Source organism: Strix aluco, chromosome 2 (assembly GCF_031877795.1).
Source record: "Strix aluco isolate bStrAlu1 chromosome 2, bStrAlu1.hap1, whole genome shotgun sequence".
NCBI classification, from domain to species: Eukaryota; Metazoa; Chordata; class Aves; order Strigiformes; family Strigidae; genus Strix; species Strix aluco.
In genome coordinates this window covers 46,775,412-46,795,167 of record NC_133932.1, presented here as the reverse complement: position 1 = coordinate 46,795,167, position 19,756 = coordinate 46,775,412, and the positions used below count along the sequence as shown (strand labels likewise).

The following is a 19,756-nucleotide window of genomic DNA, read 5'->3' as shown; positions in this document are numbered from 1 at the left end:
AAAGTAAATAAGATATTCAAATATTAATGTCATATGTTTGAGAAGCACCAAGACCTGACCCAAGGCAGTGCATTTTTAAGGAAATTCACTGAATGCCGATGAACTGCTCATGGCATATCAGTACAGAATGAAGTAGTGTTAACAATGCATCTTTTTTTTTTTTTTTTTTTTTTTTTTTTTTTTTTACAGGAGCTGTGGTCAGTCAGCTTTAAAAATCCTAAGATCAAAAATTGAAAGTATAAATAAAATATGAGTTTGGTCTCTGCAGTAATATAAACTCCATGAAAATACTCTGCTTGGGGATAAAAAAGGACTCCCTAAATCACAACACTTCCTTAAATCACTGTGTAATTATCCACTAAAGAAATGCACATAGCAGTTTAGAAGAGTTGGTGTACACTGAGACAACATCTTTACAGAAGTGAATGGGAGATCTTTAACTATGTTGGTGTCCTCCAGCTTCACCTGATCTTAGCAACTCTCAAAAAACATGTAAAGTATTGTTTTGATCCCTGTATGCGCTCTAGCTGAAACCCCAAAGCCAGGTGGTACTAATACGATGTAAGACTACACAATGAAAACGAACCAATGTGAAGGCATATTACATTTTTAATTTTCACTGTAACGATTAAATAAGCAACATTGCACATGTATAGAATTTCTCCTCCTTGCTGCATGTACCTAATTGTTATTCCCATTCATAGGGCGAGATGTGTCCCACAATGTACAGAATGAGTTCACATGTGACCTTTCTCAAGTTTCACTGTTTAATACTTTCCTACTAAGATAATTTAGCTTTCTACTGTCTGTCCCTTGGAAATGGTACCCTACAGGAACCTACCGGCCCCTTTGCAGAAACCACTGCAAAGCTGAACTAACACAGATGTGATTGCACCTCTGTTTTACCTATCCTTTATCTGTTTTCAGAGAAAACATGGAAAATTTTGGTTAAGTTAGCTCTTTTTGAAAAAACATAGTCTTTCATTTCCTTACTAAACAGAAAATTTGGTGAAAGAATACAAAATTGAATCCTGTTGTTATGTAACATTTAATTTCACTTTTATTGTATTTATTTTCAGAAAAGATATTGAACACTAGTAGCAAGACAAGTTGATACTTCTGGACATTTTCAGCAGGAGCTGAAAACTGAGGGTCTCTACAGATATTTTTTTTTTTTTTTAAATCAACAAAAGCAACTGATTCAAAAATGAAACTTTTTTTACGAATTTTGAAATAACATATTTTCTTACATTCTTTGTAACAGGCGGTTCTGCTAATCTAACCTGCCGAGCTTTCTTTGGATATAGTGGAGATGTCAGTCCTTTAATCTACTGGATGAAAGGGGAGAAGTTTATTGAAGATTTGGATGATAGTCGAGTCTGGGAAAGTGACATCAGGTAAAAGAAAAAGCATTTTGTTTTTTCAGTCAATATCTTCTTTTGATAGTTGTTGTAATACTTGTTATCACAGACTAACTCAGGCACACTTTGGGTCTGATCCCTGTTTTTGTAATATCCATTCTCTACCTTTTCAACTACACTTTCAACTTTCTCCAGTAGAGAACAGAAAAAGCACGCCTTGGCCAGATCTGATGTGAGAAAGCTGCAGAAGCAGAATAGCTGCCTGACAAGTACCGTAGTGTTAACCAACTGGAATTTGCATAGTGACTTTTTCAAAGTGTGGCAATCTACAATAACAACCATTAAGATGGTTACTAAAATGAAATTAAAAATAATCAAGAAAAACAGCTCAAAAAAAGTAGTTTAAAACATGAAGCCTTAAATAAATGCTGAAGCCTAGCTTCTCTTTTGGAATGTTTTGATTTCTTTTCTTCAGGGAAAAAACTGAGTTTCTTGGGATGTTATCTGGCCTGTGAAAGCCAAGCATCCTGTTATGTGGGCTGCTTATATCTGCTGAAATACTTGTTTTAGAGAGGATCTGGCAATTCACATCATGTACTTCTACTGCTCCTAAAAGTGCTGCCTCATTTGGAAATTAAGAAAAAAGTGGTTTTGTATTGAGAATTACATGCTTGACATAGCGTACCAACTCCTATCCAATATGAAGTATCTACTTGGATCTGAAGAGATTCCTTTTACATTTATAATTCTGTATGTGTACATCACTCTGTCTATATATCATGGATAAACCAAGAAATGAAGGCAAATCTAAACGTGTTTTACAAAGGAAGCTAAATAATCACGTAAGTAATTTCTATAATAAAACAAAAGGAGTTATTTACACTTCACCTCTTACATAGGAGTTTACTATCTCATCAAAAGACATGAAGTCTTTTCAGCAAAACCTTTGACTTCAGTGTAGCCAAAGTAACAGAGACAATTCCTTTAAAAAAAAATCAAGAAGACCACATAGATATTCCAGGTCATCATCCCCAGATACAGGCAAAATGGAAGTGTAGTTCACCCCAGTGTACTTCAAGTTTATTCTATAAAGGTCAAGACCAGTGCACTAAATGGCACGTGGCCACTAGATCAGCTATATTTCATATCTAAAGCTCTTCCTAAGCCTTCAGCCAGAGACTTGGCAATCTGAAGAATGCCAAAAAGGTAACAAGAAGCTCGTTACAACTTTCTTTTTTTGTGGAAGGAGAAACAGAAAGGCTGGTTTCCACTTCTTTTGTCAGGTGTGATGTGAGGGAGCAGCCTGGAATAGTTTGTCATTTACTTTCCTGGATTTCTAAAACCACTGATGGACTTATTAAGAGGTAAAGAAAGCAGTGGAAGATAGGTGGAGTCTTATGTAGGAGGTCTTTTATTTATCATCTGTATGAACAAGCGGCATCTGTTCTTTCTACTGATTTATAATACGTAGTCAAATTTTATAATACATTCTAGAAATATTTTTTCAGACCATGGCATGCACATGTTGTTTCTAAGTGGCATGTTGAAAAGCCTCAGAAAGTGCACAAATAGTGTGCTTGGCCCACACTCCTAGAGAGGCCATAAAATGCAAAATAATTGTTCATTTTTCTCTCTTCTAACATTTCAAGACTTCACATGCTACAGATCAGGGTCTCCATCAGACTGTGCAACAATATATTATCAGTGTGCGCATCATTCTGCTTAAAGAAGACAATTAACTGAAGCCCTCGTTAACATTTACAAAGCCAAATCTCCCCATTAGAAGTAAGGAAGAAAAGGGCACGATATGATTTAATTAAGATTGCATCAAACCATAGCTAAATTTGAAGCCAGAGAGTTGTGAATTGTAAGTAGCATTATTATGTCATGATTATCTAATGCTCCACTACAACACAAGCAGAATAGCAGCAATGGTTGCTTTTTTCTCAGGGTTCTCAAGGAACATCTTGGGGAACAGGAGGTTTCTATCTCATTGATTCTTGACTCTGTGGAAGAGGCAGACCTGGGGAATTATTCGTGCTACGTCGAGAATGGAAATGGACGCCGTCATGCCAGTATTCTTCTACATAAAAGGGGTAAATATGCAGCTTTTCTCAATTAAATGGTACAATATAGGGGTGGTCAGTTTGTAGAGGTTTCTTCTGATGCAAGCATGAATTTTGGCTTCCTGAGATATTAATAGTCAATTATTATTTTTCTCCAGGCATTTGTATAACTTTAAAATTAAAACAGAAAGGTTGTGCTTAAGTATGGCTCTCACTGGAAAAAATACAGTAACACCTTTTAATTATATTTATATAAAAGATACATATAATAATTCATTAACTTTAAAACTAATAAAGGCTCAATAGAGAAAAAAAATAGTAGGAAGCCAGAGGTAATACAAGTATAGTAATTTTCTGTAAGAAATAAAATCCAATATTAGAAAAAACAATAAAAATAGATTCAATTTCTGTCAGAAATGCCACCTAAACACCATACCAGGGGAGTTCCTGCATAGCCTGACTGTGGACATTTTCCTTCTAATGTATTTGTTTAATACCAACGTTTCTGAAGTGAAGCATCATGACAGAAACTTCTAAGAACCTTCCTGTTTCTACTCACCACTCACATCCCATGATTTCAGCCTGCCTAATGGCCACAGCCATCTCCCACGGAGATAATTATGGAGAGGCAGAGAATCTCTTGCAAAGCAAGGTTCCCAGATCCACTTTGTTCACTTTACCTCCCAGAGGGTGCTCCACATGCCTGGGCTTGATGATCCCCACCCTCATGCAGCATCCCGCTGGTTTAAGAGAGCAAAGAATAATCAGGAGCAGTGTCTGTACTTTGCTGTCATTACTGTGCTTTTTTTAGACTGTAAAGGTGAGCAAACCGGGTTTTTACTGTGGTGCTGAACTACTTGTGGCATCTCAATTTATATCAAAGCAGTGATGTCTTCCCTAGTTTTAGTCTTGTAGCATGCAGTCTGTCTAAGTTTAAAAGGAAGCCGTAAATCAAGATAGTGTGACTCATTTATTTAAATGCATTTTTGTGTACCTCCAATTAATTGAATAGAAATAATTTGTAGCCACTTTTCTGAACTCTTTTCATTGCTTCTTAAGAGATGCAGATGTAAATAATCTGATGTTCTGCTTAGCCTGGCATTTGAAATATTTTCTTGAACTTACTGAGATGGGAAATTGAACCTCAACAATTTACCAGCTAGTAGTCATATACTCCTAGTTCAGAGACGTCTGAACCCAGAGCAAGAACTTAAACCAACAAACACTGAATTTCAATGGCTTGTCTTTAATAATTAAATTAGTGCATGAAATACTGAAAATAAAGACTTTTTAAAGCTTAAATTAAAACCAATACTTAATTAACTAACGTGTAGTCACATGCTGATGGTGAGTCCTTATTTTCCCTTCCATACAAACAGTAGCTCCAAGACTGACAACACATAAGTCTTCTCTGTTCTGTGACAACTAGTTTTTTAATCTAACAGTGTGCATGCATAAATTTTGCAAAGATCTACTTTCCTTGCTTCTTTTCTTGGAGAAATCAGTATGTCAAACACACCACAGTATGTGGCCTCATGATGACATGCTTAAGAAGAAGTAATCTCAATATTTAATTGCCCTTATAAAAAGTAAAAAGATAAAAATATCAAAAACTCCCCAAATATTTTATTTTTTCCTCTTTAAGTAAGGCTGAATCTGAAATTGTGATTTGGAAACAAAATCTGTTTTGCCCTCAAAAAACAAAAGGTACCTGATACAAGCCTTCTACACACTTTGCATGTTGACAACTGTTTCAGTGCAATGATAAATTAACCATGACAGATAAAAATTTGAGCTAGTCTCTCAGGTCTCCTAGGAAGAGGAGCTTTGCACTGCTTGCTTAGTCTCCTGTATATCACCATGACAACATTACAGTTTAGGTTTCCTTGTTTAGATTCACATTTAGTCTCTGCTAGGAACGAATTAGCTGTTTATTAATTTCTGATTATTGGCTCACTTAGAACAACTGGGACCTAACAATTAGGTAAATTTGCTTTCTGAACACTGAGGCATTTGCAGAGGTATTAGTTTTGGCTGGTTTTCTAGTTAGTGAACTTCTTTTCCAGGAGTATAAGCCAACAAAAATGCTGAATCCGGAATGTTCACTGGATACCTGAAAAAGGAATTATAATCCTTCTTAAACTTCATATGTGGTACATTATCACCAGGATCAGAAGGGACAGGAAAGCAGAAAGCTCTGTTACTGAACAAAGAGTGTTCCCGGGAAAAGAGGTATTTAGGGCTAAACACTGCAGTGGGGATTCAGGTACAAAATTTAAGCCTTTCAAACACCCCTTCAACTGCTGCTTTACCCTACTCAATGTATTCTCTGCAAACTTAAACTTCCAGAGGGAGCTTTTAGCTATGGCTGCAATTACACAGGCCCTGAAAGGACAAGAAATTCAGAGTCTAAATCGCCTGGATGCATCTTCCTCACTCTTCCTGCCCTTCAGCCCAGCAGGGACACACACTCACCTCACAGAAAACACAAGCAGGGCCCATCTGATGGTGGTCCCCACCACTAACCAGCACCTGGCACTTTCAGATGGGGTGAGGCAGCTTCTGCTGTTTCCCTGATGTTTCACTAGATTGGAAATCCGAACCCTCCCCTTTCCCAAGAGGAATTTTGGGAGGGGAGCAAAGTACAGATCCCCCAGACTCCAGCACCACTTGTGTGGGAAAAGCAAATCCAGTTTGGGCATCCAGCACTGGGAGAAAGCTGGGGCCCCTGGCACCTCCCTCTAGCCCAGATCCAGTGCTCTGCATCTGGGGTAGCTGAGCCCCCATTTTCTCCTGAGCTTCTTTTACTTTCTGACTGCAAGCAGAGAAAACCTATGATCTATGTTTTTGTGCAGCCAGCAAACCATTTTTAGACTCCTGTCTTTCCTCAGACACTGTGCGTAGGGAGCATTTAACTCAGAGCTAAAGGCAGTAGAGCATTTTCAGCATGACAATGCCAATGCTGTTTCCTTTCCTGGTCCATTCCTACAAAATTTGTCCAAAAATAATCAGAAAAAGAGAGGGATCAGAACCCAGGAGATTTAACTTTCATTCCCTTCCTCCAGCTGTTGGCCAAACTTCTATCAGCTTTAGAATAATCAAGTTATTTTTTCTTTCATGTGAGAGAAAAAAAATAGCTACTTGTTATAATCTAAGGCTGATTTTGTTACTTATTGGTGATAGCTACCATTGATCTTCTGTAGCAGTTACAGGTTAATCTTCAGCCAGACAGAGGAACCTTCTAGAAATTAATTTGGAGAGTGGTACTGACAGCAGCTAAGCACAAATTTATTAACGACAGACCGCATATTGCAGAGTATATAAGGGGTGGATCACACACTACAATTCTATTTTTTTCACAGGTTTTTAATTCAAGAAGACAAGCCCATAGTCTATCAACGTAACAGATAAAAATGTAATACTTAAAGAAAAAGAATGCTCTTCTCCTGTGTTATGTATTGAAAAGTATGATTTTCATGCTGGATCAAAGCCTTCGTAGTCTCATTTAATCGTAGACTATGTTGGAAATATTATTATCTAAGTATGTGATTATTTTTGTGGAAATTCTTGTTTGCATGTCTGCAACTAAAACTCTAAAGCAAACATAATCTCAAATTCTATCTTGGCATTATTTTTTTAATGTTATTTATATCATTTTAAAAGCTTAACATTATACCTTTATTTTTCATGGGACAGACACTAGAACTAAGAGCAGGTAACATACTTTATGCATTTTTTTCAAACTATCTCTTTCCCTTTCTTCCCATTTTCTCAGTCCTGTCTAATTTCCTGTCCTAGGCCTCTTTTATGTTTTGGGTTTGTTTTCCTGTATCGTAGGTGTTCTCACTGGGCATATATGGGTCTTGTTGACTATAAGCTAATGAGGGATGGTTAAAACAACTTTTTTTCTGTTGGGACAAAAAAGGATTTTCACTGAAATGAATTGCTTAGAGGAAGAGATTTACTCTGTTTGAAATTGCCCATGAGAATATATATTTGAAAAAGAAACAAGTCAATATTTCCTATAAAAAATGCACCTTGACGAAACCTACGAATAGGTAAGCATATTTTAAACTCAGCATTTATTAATGCATAAACATCATAATAATATTTCCTGTACAATTTAATAGCAAATTCTGAATAGCAAGTTATTCTGAATTTTCTTCACATGGTTATTAACCATAACAGAATTGCTGACGAGCACCTTAAATTACAGTGTCATTCACATAATAGTGTAAATGTGTTTTATTACTTAAGGAGTTGAATATGTTAAGTTTTTGATCTCATGAGCATTTTGAGTCACTAGGACACAATTTCACATAGTGGTATTGATGAGTGACAATTAAGACTTAAAAAAGAAACTAGCTCTTTTCTAACCTCTGCAAAGAAACTGCAGGTGTTATATATCTCCCTTTGCCATAAATCTTCACGATGCTTCTGAAATTTCTGAATGGGAGCTCATCATGTGAGATATGAGAGCGATGAGTTTTATATTTGAACTTCTGTTAATTGGTCCTAATTACTTGAACATTCCGGCAAATCTCTCAGTCTCAGTGGAAGCAAAACTGTTGTAAAACTCTGACACACTTGGTCAGTTAAGACCTTACACATTACACATGTATATCTTCCAATGTATAAAGAATTCATTTTTTATTGTGCACTGCAGGAAAAGTTTTTCCAAGTTCCTCACCGAGTTTTAGAACTGGAATAGAAATTGGATTTGATTTGATTTGATGGGAACTGATTTTTCATCTCCCTATGGCCATTGAAGAAACCTTCAGGTTGTCACTGCACTGGGCAGTACAAAGGCTCAGTCTCCCAAGACATTTATGACATAGGGCTAAAAGTCAAATATTGCCTCCCTTCCAAACCTAACCAGAAGTGACTGTTCTTTTTACACTCAATCTCATCTAAAATCACTAATTTAGTAGAATACTAAAGACTACTGCCTGAACAGAAATTCTTCATAGGACCATTTTCTTCATCAGTAAGGCTTTTCTCATCCTTCAGAAAATTGGACTAAGACATCTCCAGTAAAAAGGTTAGTCAGATTACTTAGCATGTGCCTAAATCTAACTTTCCTCTGACAAATCTAACTTTCCTGTGACAAAGTGTCGAACAAGTTGGTTTGTTTAACAGATTCCTTCTTAAAACAGCTTTTGTACTACTTTTATCACAGTTCTCTTTATATAATGTCTAAGTGTAATTCTAACCTTGATTGGCAAGGATGAAAATATTTTAAAATAAAATGTCACAAATTGTTCCCATAATCCATGCAGAGCTAAATTATTCATTAATGCTATCCTCAGAAAAATGTAAACAGTATGTTTTATGATCTTACATCCTTGGAACTTGGTACTCCATTTTTCCCCACATTTTAGCACCTCCCAGTGCTTCTTACATTCATTTCTTTCAGAAGATCTAAAAGAAGTAATTGTGTGGGCTGTCTGATTTCTGTAGTGCAATAAGCAAATAGAAACTCTCCTGATCAGTAATGTTTTAAGTCATGCACAATTCATTTATTTGGTGAAGCTAACCAGAAATTAATGTAATTCCGCACCATGACACTTTTTCCCTTCAACCTGAAGTATAAACTGCCTTTAAAATGCAGTGTTCTGTATTTAAATGTAGTAAACTTCAATAACATTGCAGCGTCTATATTTTTTTCAAACTTACCCTCTTTTGAGTTAACATACTGTTGGAGATAGTCAGTGTAATTATTCTCCTGCTGGGAACAGGTATCTTGCGCTTCTCAGAAGAAATAAAAATGTCATCAGTAAGAATATACTTCTATTATAATAATTTACTACCTCTCTTCTAATAACACTGGAAATCCAACAGCATTAAGGCTCAGATATGCTGCCTGCCATACTAATGAATAACTTAACAAGATCCCTGTCTTGCATTTGCACACATACATACATATGTACATATAATCCTGAACCCAACTAGGTCTTTTTCACAGATGAATCTATAATATATATTATATATTGATCTAAAAAATAAAGTGAGATAACTATGTCTCAGTAGTTCTAATAAATAAATTGAAACTACTGCATTGAAAACCATATTAAAAACTGTAACTAAATTTAGCTTAACTTAGCTTAAAATTTACCCATAACTAAATTTAAATCAACTCTGCAGACATCTACAGGCATGCGTGACCTATGCTAGCAGAAAGCATATACTTTGTGCTAAGAAATGATTTCATAATCAAGCTAATGAACATCCCAAATCTGTTTCTACTGGTAGAAGTATTATTGTCCTACAATATCCATCAGTAATTATTCACAGCAGTATCTGGAAAGCCATCTAGGTACCTTAAGTTCAAACAGATTTTGTTTGGCATGTTGAAACAAACAAACAACAAATCCTTAAAAGTAGAGAATAGATTTTATATATGCATATTGGATATGCATATGCTGTATAAAGATGTGGTGCCATATGTTATACTTTGGAAAGCTAAATTGTTTTAAAGCCATGCCACAATGAATACTGTATTAAGCAGGGGGGGGTGGGGAGGTGGGGGGGTGAGGAAGCGCATACTTCTCCATTTTTAATCAGTGAGTAAGGGTTTCTTCCTAACCTGAACTCTGCCTACTGTTTAGAGCTGATGTCTGAAATGATACTCAGACTCATTCCTGTGTTAGCCAGCCTCCTTCTTCCTTTAGAAGCAAGACACCTGTTTATAACTAAAGCTGCATGTTATGACACATCAGTCTTGTGTTAGGTGTCAGTATCTGCATTCTTTACCTTCTCTCAGGTGTCATCACGGGAGCTTTAGTATTGCCTTCAGCTGTTTCCCTTCCAAATTATATTCATTGCCTTATGTTTCATTTAATAATTGAAGTCAATGAAAGCATACCTAGACAAACTGAGAACTGTCTTCTAACCAAACCATGCAGCTCTGTGAGTTAAATTGTCCAAGTCAAGCAGAGAATGTAAATGAGTTTAGGCCACAAAGTTGCAACAATTTATGTATATGCTAACCTGAAGCTTTGTGAATAGTCCTGTTGATTTCAGAGGGGTTACTTATAGCCCATGAAGTTAAGCAATCTGTGTAAGTGATTGCAAAATTGAAACCTTAGATAGACTGTAATTGGATTTTGAAAAAAAGCTCAGAAATTGAATACACAGCTATAAATCACGTGCCCTTGAAGAGTTATAAATCACAGAAAAAGAATATTTGAAATAATATAATTATTTTTCTTAGCATCCCAGCTGGATGTGGACTATTGAATAGAATAAGATTAATTTTAAATCATCACAGATCATTAAATGTAAAGTCCCTGAAGCATGTCATATAAGTCAAAAGATATGAGTCTTTGAAGGAACCCTTTTATTTACTTTCTTGTTACAACTCCAGCCACGATAAGTGAATTACCTGCATGACACAGTCAAAAGAAGTTTATCAAATATTAAAGCCAGGTGAAGATCAAAGATATATCCTACAAATAAGCCTAATAATTAGGATAGAATCAGTATAAAATGAGTGCATTTTATTACCAGCCATATCGTGCCAGATATTTGGAGAGGACGCGCACTTTGTTTTAATTAGCTGTCTCTTTCACTGGGTTGCTTGGCCAAAGCCTCCCAATAAGCAAAAAAAAAATTGTAGGCATTGGTCAAAATGCTTGTAACAAATCTTGTTTTAAATTGAAGCTATTTATTCAGAAACCAATCTACTACTGCTGCAGTAATCAATGTGTTTTCCCTTGGAGTAGAACTGTTTCTGTGCTACAGGAGGACTATTGTTAATTGCCTGTAACTAAATGATTGCTGTGCTTCTGGATGTAACTCCCTGGCACACGCTCATTTGTTGTGTTTAACAGAATGCCTGTCCCCCTCAGGGTTAGCAGAGTAATTTTCCTCTACTGTTTTCTACATTCAGTCTTAGCTCCTTAAGGAGGGCCAGGTCTGTAATTTGAGCAACGTAACATGGAGTCTAAATAGATTTTAAAAGGTTTGCACATTTTGTCTCTCCTCTCTGATGTGGAATTGTGCTGAAATTGAATCTTTTTAGTGTGTAGCCACTACAGGAAACTTGAATTTCAGCAGGAAAAACAGATCACACGTCAAAGGGAGTGTAAAGCCTGCTGCAGCACCTGTGTAAATCTCAGTGCAAAAGGCAGAAATAAAGCAGCAGGAAAAAATGTTATTGTAAAGGTAACCTTACACTCTAACCTTGTTGTTATGCTTTAACTTAGCTTTAAGAGTCACTACATCATTGTTGACATACACATCACCAACACCTTTAGCGCTCGCAGAGCACCTTTCAAGAGTAATCTCTCCTAAGAAGGAGTCAGAAGCAGCCTCCCCAGTTCATACTGGGAAAAAACAGAAGCACAGACAGTGAAACGGCTTTGGTCACCCAAGGGGCTGACAGCGGAGGTGGGACCAAGCCTTCCACTCCTCATGCCTTCAGTTCAGTGCAACACAGGGTAATACTGTTCATAAAATCCCTGCAGAAGCTCAAAACCAGTGAGTGCCCCCTTAGGGCACGGTTTAGCATCCTGCAGAAACACTAGCCCAAGGCCTAAAAGCAATCAACGTGGTGTGATATTGTGCCCAGGCCAATCTGTCCTGCCTTCCACGGCACTGCACAGATGTGGACATGCCACTTCCAGCACTCTGGGGGTTACCTCAGGCATTTGCAGGGCTGGTGTAAGGATGCAGCAGTTTGTCGGGCTAATTGCTGCTCCTCTCTTCCTCTCAACCCTGACAAATAGCACCCAAGGCAAAGAACGAATATGTGCTGATAGATGGTGTCCAGCACAGAGGAAAATACAAGCTTGCTATGCTAGATGGACAGTGCATGAAACTTACTTTGCAAACAAATCTGTTTAAGAACCACCTTATCCTTGTGCTCATAAGTGATCACGAGGGGCTGAGCAGCAGCACATGGAAAGGTAATTTCTAGTATGTTTCAGGGTGACTTAGAGAATTTTGTTGTTTGCTTTGGTTGCCTAATTTAGGACAGTTTCCTATGTGTTCAGATAGATGTTACTGAAGTAAAAATGTAGGCATAATCTTGAATTATTTTATGGGTAAAAAGATAACCAACAGGGACTCTCTGATGGCTAAAGTGATACAGTGCATTAGTCTGATTTCATGCACAGTGACAGAGAACAGATTACTACCTACAGTTATTTTTTCGATTTAATCTCAAAATCATTAATTTAGGAAAGACTTTTGTTTTCCAGTTGTAAAGTTTTCCCTTGCCTTTAATGAGTCATAACAGCAGGCACATAGACTATTTTGTGCCTAGCAACCCAAAATATGAAAGCCTTTCTTCTAGTTATTGAACAGCTGCATCACCTGTAGTACAAAATGATAAACAGGGTATAGTAAGCCAGTGCAGAGCAATTTCCATTTCCATTTATATTCTAAAATACTGTATTACATATTTATGCAAACAATTTTTTGTTGGGTGTTTCTAATAACATTTCCCTCTCTGGACCAGAAAAGTATTGAAAGTCTGAAATAACCATGTTGGTCTTAAAAATGTCTAACACAAAGGAGTTTCCAGCACAGTTTTGGAGAGAATGACACAGAATATAAATGCCATTTTATTTTATTTTATTACACTTTTAGTGTCTTCTAGAGAGCAATGAAATCTTCTTACAGTTGCCTCAATAAAAAAAGTGTGTGATTCTCAGTAGATGCAGTCAAAATAAATGGAATTGTCACTTTTTCCTCTAACTTTTTATTTCTCTAATTGAATTGTATTGTGCTGGAGTATCATATCTGCATAACCACACACACACAAAAAAAGGTTAATTCAGGGCTACCCAGCTTCACTCAGACAGAAACTGCCCACTGGAAGAGGATACTGTGTAAATAACACAGAACTGAGCTTTCTTCAGTACAGATTTTTATGAAGCAAACTGTATGTCTTAGATTTCCAAGATCTGATTTCTTGGCATTCATCAAAACTGCGTGATATTGAAAAAGTATGGGTGGTCTTAATATTTGCCATCTATTACTCATTTTAAACTACAAAATTGTTAGTAACGCTCTCCTTCCTCCCACCCTCGTTTTTTAACATTGCCAGTTTTCAGTCAATAAGCAAATGAAAAGTAACAAAATGGAGGCCATGTAGCTGTATGAGCTTCCCTGAGTGTGCAACGGTTAAGACTGGGGGAGGTGAAAGTCCATGATGGCATATTATTTATGCACTGGTAAGTGGCCCTATTGAGGATACTGCTGGCGATAGGCAGTTGTGGCCACATTTAACAAGAGTCCCCATCCTCAGGAATGGATCTATGTGGTGACGATCTCAATCCATCATGTGAGTCTCCAATGGTAGAGTGCAGCAAAGACACCAGGGGATCACGGTGTGAATAGGAATGTCAGAATGGACAAATAAGCATGGTTTGCTGTGACTACACATAAGCCAACCTCACTGGGGGAAGGAGGAGAATAAAGATGAACTGGTGATCTTTGGGAAATTGTGTCAAAGATATTAACATATAACTGAGATCTGAGGCTGTGGAGTTCCTTAGATAATTTGTCTTCGTATCTCTTAAGTTTTTGGTTGTTTGTTTTGTTTTTGGTTTTGTTTTGGGTTTTTTTTAAATAATTTTATTTGAAAAAAAAATAATCCTTAGCATAATCCTATCCATTTGACTGAAAGTCATCCTATTTGTGTGTGGAATAAGGGAGAAGCTGTGTTTGCATTATAGTCCCCCAAAAAGAAACCTTCACCTCTGCTTTCATTGTAAGTAGATGTCAATGTTTACCTGTGTAAAGCAAACTGTGATCTATCTACAGAGAGAGAGAAGGGATTTATCAAGTATCTCTTATATATATGTATATACTCATACACACACATATCCCCATCAATTTTTATTTTTCAAATGAGCAATCCAGATGGTGTACCAGAGAAAAAACTAGTTTATTAAAGGAAAAAAAATCAATTAGTTAGGTATATCTTCAAGGGCCCTATAATAAAATAAATACATAAATAACCCATCATTCATTATTTTATTTTAATGTTTAACGTAAGTGCGAGGCCTGTTGCTAATCTTTCCCTGGTTTAGAATGTGGTTGTTACTGCATTTTGTAATTCTTTGCAGAGCTGATGTACACAGTTGAGCTTGCTGGTGGGCTTGGTGCTATTCTGCTGCTGCTTGTTTGTTTAGTGACTATCTACAAGTGTTACAAGATAGAGATTATGCTCTTCTACAGGAATCATTTTGGAGCTGAAGAACTAGATGGAGGTAAGGCAGCTTCTTAGTACATTTCCTAATTTCTAAGTATGCCGGTCTTTTATTTCTCTCCACCAAGGCCCAAATTTCAGTCCAGTTCAAGATGCGTTAACTGCAATTTTTATTTCTCACTGCATTAGGCACTGACTTGAATATGCATTCTTGTACAGCACATTAGCAGCAGTGATTGCTGAGCTGATGTACGTTTTGCTCTCTGGAACTCCAGAAGACACCCATGTCTTTTAGATTTTAACTCAGGACACTGAACGTAAATTACCAACACTGATGCATTAAAGATTTTTACTTTCTGTCAGTAATGAAAGCCAACTTCACGTCTCCATAAACTAGGGAGTGTCTTCCCTAATTGTATTCACCGAAGAGGTTTAAGTGAATCTCAATTTACTGCTTGTTTAAACTGATCAGTTTCAATAAACTGTACCGAGTGTTTGGGAGTGTACCCAGCAGTTTATTCTCTTGAGTTCATTCACTTAATCATTGAGAGAGCTGCTAATGGTCATTAAAGTTGTTCCGTGGTTCAAGGACACCCAGCCTAAACAAAAGTAATCTGCAATGTATGCACTGGATTGTGTCAAATGTATACATGCATTTTCTTCTCTTTTCAAGCACTGAAGAAAAAGGTCTTCTTTGCCTCTAGTCCTACTAATCAAAACTGCTGTTGAACAGTGAACGGGGTTGAGCTGCAGGCTCTGATGAATTAGGTTTGGTTTCTTGGGTCAAAGATATTTATGTTTTGTGTTACCACTACATTTTTGGTGACAGGGCCTTCTTTTTTACTGAAATACTAATAAAAGTTATTTTACAGTTCAAGGTAATAGCCTGTGGGCAGAAGCCACTGTGACATATTAAAATAAATATGTACTGATGAACAAACACTGGCCAAATCTGTCACCAATAAGGGAGAAGAGTGGCAGCAGAATTAGAGGTCCTTATATAAGGGGAAGATTTCCATAATAAGATCAGTAGGGAATGACCCACTTCTGCCTCCCATCTGAAAATGCACAAGGCTTCAAAATAGAAAATGCTCAGAACAACAAGTCCAAGAACATTAGAACATTTTGTATCCTTCTACTGGATTTACAAAAAGGATGCATTAATATAGCAGCTCAGTGGGGGAAAAAAATCAGGCTATTCCACTTATTTTACAGAGGAGGAAACTGAGGCCCAAAGGGACTGTGACTCATGGAGGATTTTGGCAGGCACCTTTTTTTTTCAGGAGCTGAGATACTCTCTTCTCCACAAAGCAGCCCCCAGTTTAAATGGGCATGCTTACTTGCATGAATTGTGTGAATTTAATAATAGACATATTATATTATGCAGAAATATACAGTTTAATTAATAATTGTTTAAACATATGCAATTTAATGTTTTCTTTCTCAGTATCAGTAATTCTTGCTTTTACAGCTGTCATTTATTGTTATCTCAAATAATTCCAATTCATTTGCAAACTTACTCTACCAGGTGTAGCATGCTTACCTCTTTCTTCTTCCATCCCCAAACATTGGTCACCTGGGAACAATACTTTAATCACACATTTTAAACAACAAAATGACCTCTAAAGAATACTGTTCTGGGATTCAAAAGGAGGAAAACCAATATCCATTCACTTTATCCTCTGAGCAAAGATCATTGTTAAGGAAGATGAAGTATGGATTCTCCTTAGATGAATGCAAACACTGATAGCTTGCATGCTTAACTGCAGTAACATAAGAAGAAAAATACTCCTTCCAGATTCTTAATGGAAATCTGTAACTCCTACTATATTCAATATATTAGCAATATGGATAAAACCCATTGTGCCAATGAAGTTACTGCAACTGGACTTTTTATGCCGTCTCTTTCCCTTACACTCTTGCAAAAGCACAAAGACAGAGAGAAAATGCCCCACAGAAGACCAAGCCATGGCTTGTGCAGAAATAAATTGCAGACATATATTCAGATCCTTTCCTTTGGTTTAGTTTGTTACTGACAGACACAAAATGTTGAACTCTAAAATCTTCTTCTAACCACATCTCCTGCAGTGCAACAGCAGAGCGCCCACGTGCTATTCATAATTTACACCATGTTCTGTCATACTTCAGGACAGCACATAGATAAGCAAACATCAAAATATCACAGTCTTTTTTTGCATGCACTATATTGTACCCAGAGAGGATTTGAAACACTTTAAATTGAGGTCCAATTAAAATTTTCAGTTGAAAATCTCTTTTAAAATGCAACACTTCATTTCTTCCCTGATCAGAGAACAAGCCCTCCAGGATGTCAAATCTCATCACAATTCCTCTTTCCTTTCCAGGCTTTAGACACATCAGTTTTTCTCAGGCTAACATATGCATTTCTGTGGGAGGCATGGGTAAATTGTGAGGAATATTTGAAAACAAATTATTTAACCCTTACAGCTAATGCAACTTGGTTTATTACTTTCTGCAGGGGTACTGCAGATTAAGCAAGTGATCACAGCTGCTGATTTCTCATTTGTCTAACTTGCAGCTTTAAATTTCCCATCCTCTCTCTCATCCCAGGAGCTAGACTTTCCTGTACTTTTCTCTCTCCTGCAAACACTTTAGCTCAGGCTCACCTTTATTGTCTCCTGGGAATGGTCATTGAAGCTCCCGTTTTTGTTTTCATGGTTAATTCCCCGCCTTTACTACTAAATTAGAACATAATCAAACCCAGCTCACGTTTCACCACTTTTCCTCCCACTCTGTGCCTGTGCTTTCCAGCTGCCTGGGGGCTACCTCCACACTGGGGGACTGCGTGATGGGCACCATGTTGTGTCCTTTGGGGTGGAGCAATGTAACGTGCCAGAGTTTAGTTAGGAGACCACACTGTGAACATCTGACAGATACCCCGGGAGCTGGAGCACAAGGGGCAAGAAAAACACTCTGACCCTTGGCAAAGCAGTAGCTTTCTCTCCTGCAGGTGTTTGGCATGACCTTGTATCTCGGAGATATAACTCGTCCCTACCAGTTTGGTTGTCAGAAACTCCCAAATCTGTTTAAGTGGAGAATTTCTGTTGAAGATCTCTCCACATACACAATGAAGATGATACCTTGAAATGGTATGCAAACAATAAAATGTCCAGTATTATTCTGAAAACAACAAAATTTTCAGAAATAGATACTTCACTGGAAATTTCTGAAGGCTGATTGTTGTTAAATGTCAGGCAACCTTTTTAGGTTTGCAGCTTTAAACTTAAAAGCTTATTTTAAAAAACCTTGTCCATAAAGTGCACATTAAGGAGTGACACATTATTAGTGAAAGCCACTTTCAGAAGTGATGACTTTTCTATTCTGCTGTACATTGAGCTCCAACACAAGAGATTTTATATCACATTCATCCTCTGAGGAGTGTTTTAACAGTTACTGTTTCTGTATTTTTATTTTCCAAGGATCTTCTCTTGTTGCCTTTCCCAGTTTTTAAATGACTTGATGAACAAACTAAATATCATACTTCAACTAAAAGAGAAGACTAAAAATGCAAGTAAACATTTAAAAGTACCTGCAATCAACACATGCCCTGACTTCTCTCTCTGTGACCTTAAAAGGCTATCTGTATCAGAAGAGATATTACCACTGTATAGAAATCTGCTCTTTGCCTACATACAAGCTGACTTCCAGGCCCCCTAAAATCTATGCAAATTTTCCCCGAATTTTATCTCAGACAACTATGTCCTTTGTGAGACTGCTTCTGCTCATCAAATCCTGCCAGGATCAGTCCCCAGGCATGACAGCCTTAGCAGACACAGCAAGGGTGGAGAGGGGAGTCAGACCATTTCTCTAAGCAGCACTATTTACGATGCTGCCTTAAAGTGGACAGAAGGCTCAAAGTCACCAAAACCACTATTTTCAAATTTTTCTTGCCATCTCAAGACCTGGGAGTTTCCAGTGGATGTGCAGATATCTGTATGCAAGCTTTAAGATATACTAAGGATAAATCCACAAGTCTACAGAAAACTGAAGGCTGAAAACCATTGGACATGGTAAGATAGGCAAAATTACTCAAAACCATGAACTTTTACATGTGTTTACATTCCAGTTTCAGACAAAAGAGCATATGGTACAGTTAGTAGTAGAAACATTCTGCAGGCACCAGCCCCTACCATAACCTGGGTACATTAGTAACCATTTGAATTGGTGGAAGTTTTTCTATGAAGGAATTAATAAGCAAGGGGTAAACACTATCATAAAAATGAAGAAATTCTACATTAAGAGGCTGGCATTAAAATTGGTAAGAGTAAAAAAGTAACAGTTAAAGAGAAAGTCTGAACAAATGTGTAGTAAATAGTTTTTTAATGAAATTTACACAAATATCCTTTCTCAGAGCTAGGCTGATGAGAAGTCAAGCTTTACGCTCAAGAACAGGCAGCTGATAACTAGAAAGTAAGAGCTTTGCTTAACAGCTGATATGATGACCATCACAATGACCCTTGGTGCCTTTAGGTCCCATCAGCTGTTTCTACAGTGTTGCACAGGAGCTCTCCGTGGTGTCCTCAATCTTATTCTCAGCTTTCCTTGCCAAGGAAACCTTGGTGAATTGAGGGAAGACACATCTGTGCAGCTGGGGTGCAGACAGTGAAGGCACCTGGGAGCCAGGGCTGGGGAGTTCCTCTGGGTTTCACTTTCAGTTCTACAGGTTGCTGCTTCCCCCCACCCTGCCTGCTGAAATAAAACAAAGTGCTCCTAATGTGATTAAAATATGTCACTGCTGAGCTCTCTAACTTGAAGAAATCTTGTTTGAATTTGGTACATGAAATCTATAGTGGCTGTTTCTTGGCTGTGCTTGTTGTGTTTTCTTGAGAGATGAACTTCTACTGCTTGCTGAGGGGAAGCAAATCAATGCTCAGATTAGGAGACTGATGAAACAGTTTCTGCCTTGAAGTTTCTGTTGCACCTGGGAGTCCTTAAGTAATCATGATTTTTGTCCTTACTATTATTTAGCTGCAAAAGACTAGCAGGGTTTGTGGACAGACCTATGGGATTGCCCAGATAATATCTTATTAACTGTGAAAGACAAGAGTAGGTAAGATATACTTAGTGGTTTCCTGGGTTTCATCTCAGTAAACCTCTTATGCAGCAAGGAAAGGCAATGCTTTGAGATT

At 37.4% G+C, this 19,756-nt stretch overlaps 1 protein-coding gene across 1 annotated transcript in view; it reads left to right on the top strand.

The window, feature by feature from the left end:
• Nucleotides 1-19,756, top strand: part of IL1RAPL1 (interleukin 1 receptor accessory protein like 1) — a 792,200-nt gene that overhangs the window by 757,729 nt on the left and 14,715 nt on the right. The window contains exons 7-9 of the mRNA XM_074816883.1: nucleotides 1,265-1,397; nucleotides 3,312-3,457; nucleotides 14,506-14,649. Coding sequence (XP_074672984.1) covers nucleotides 1,265-1,397; nucleotides 3,312-3,457; nucleotides 14,506-14,649 — 423 coding nt within the window. The remainder of the gene's footprint in view (nucleotides 1-1,264; nucleotides 1,398-3,311; nucleotides 3,458-14,505; nucleotides 14,650-19,756) is intronic.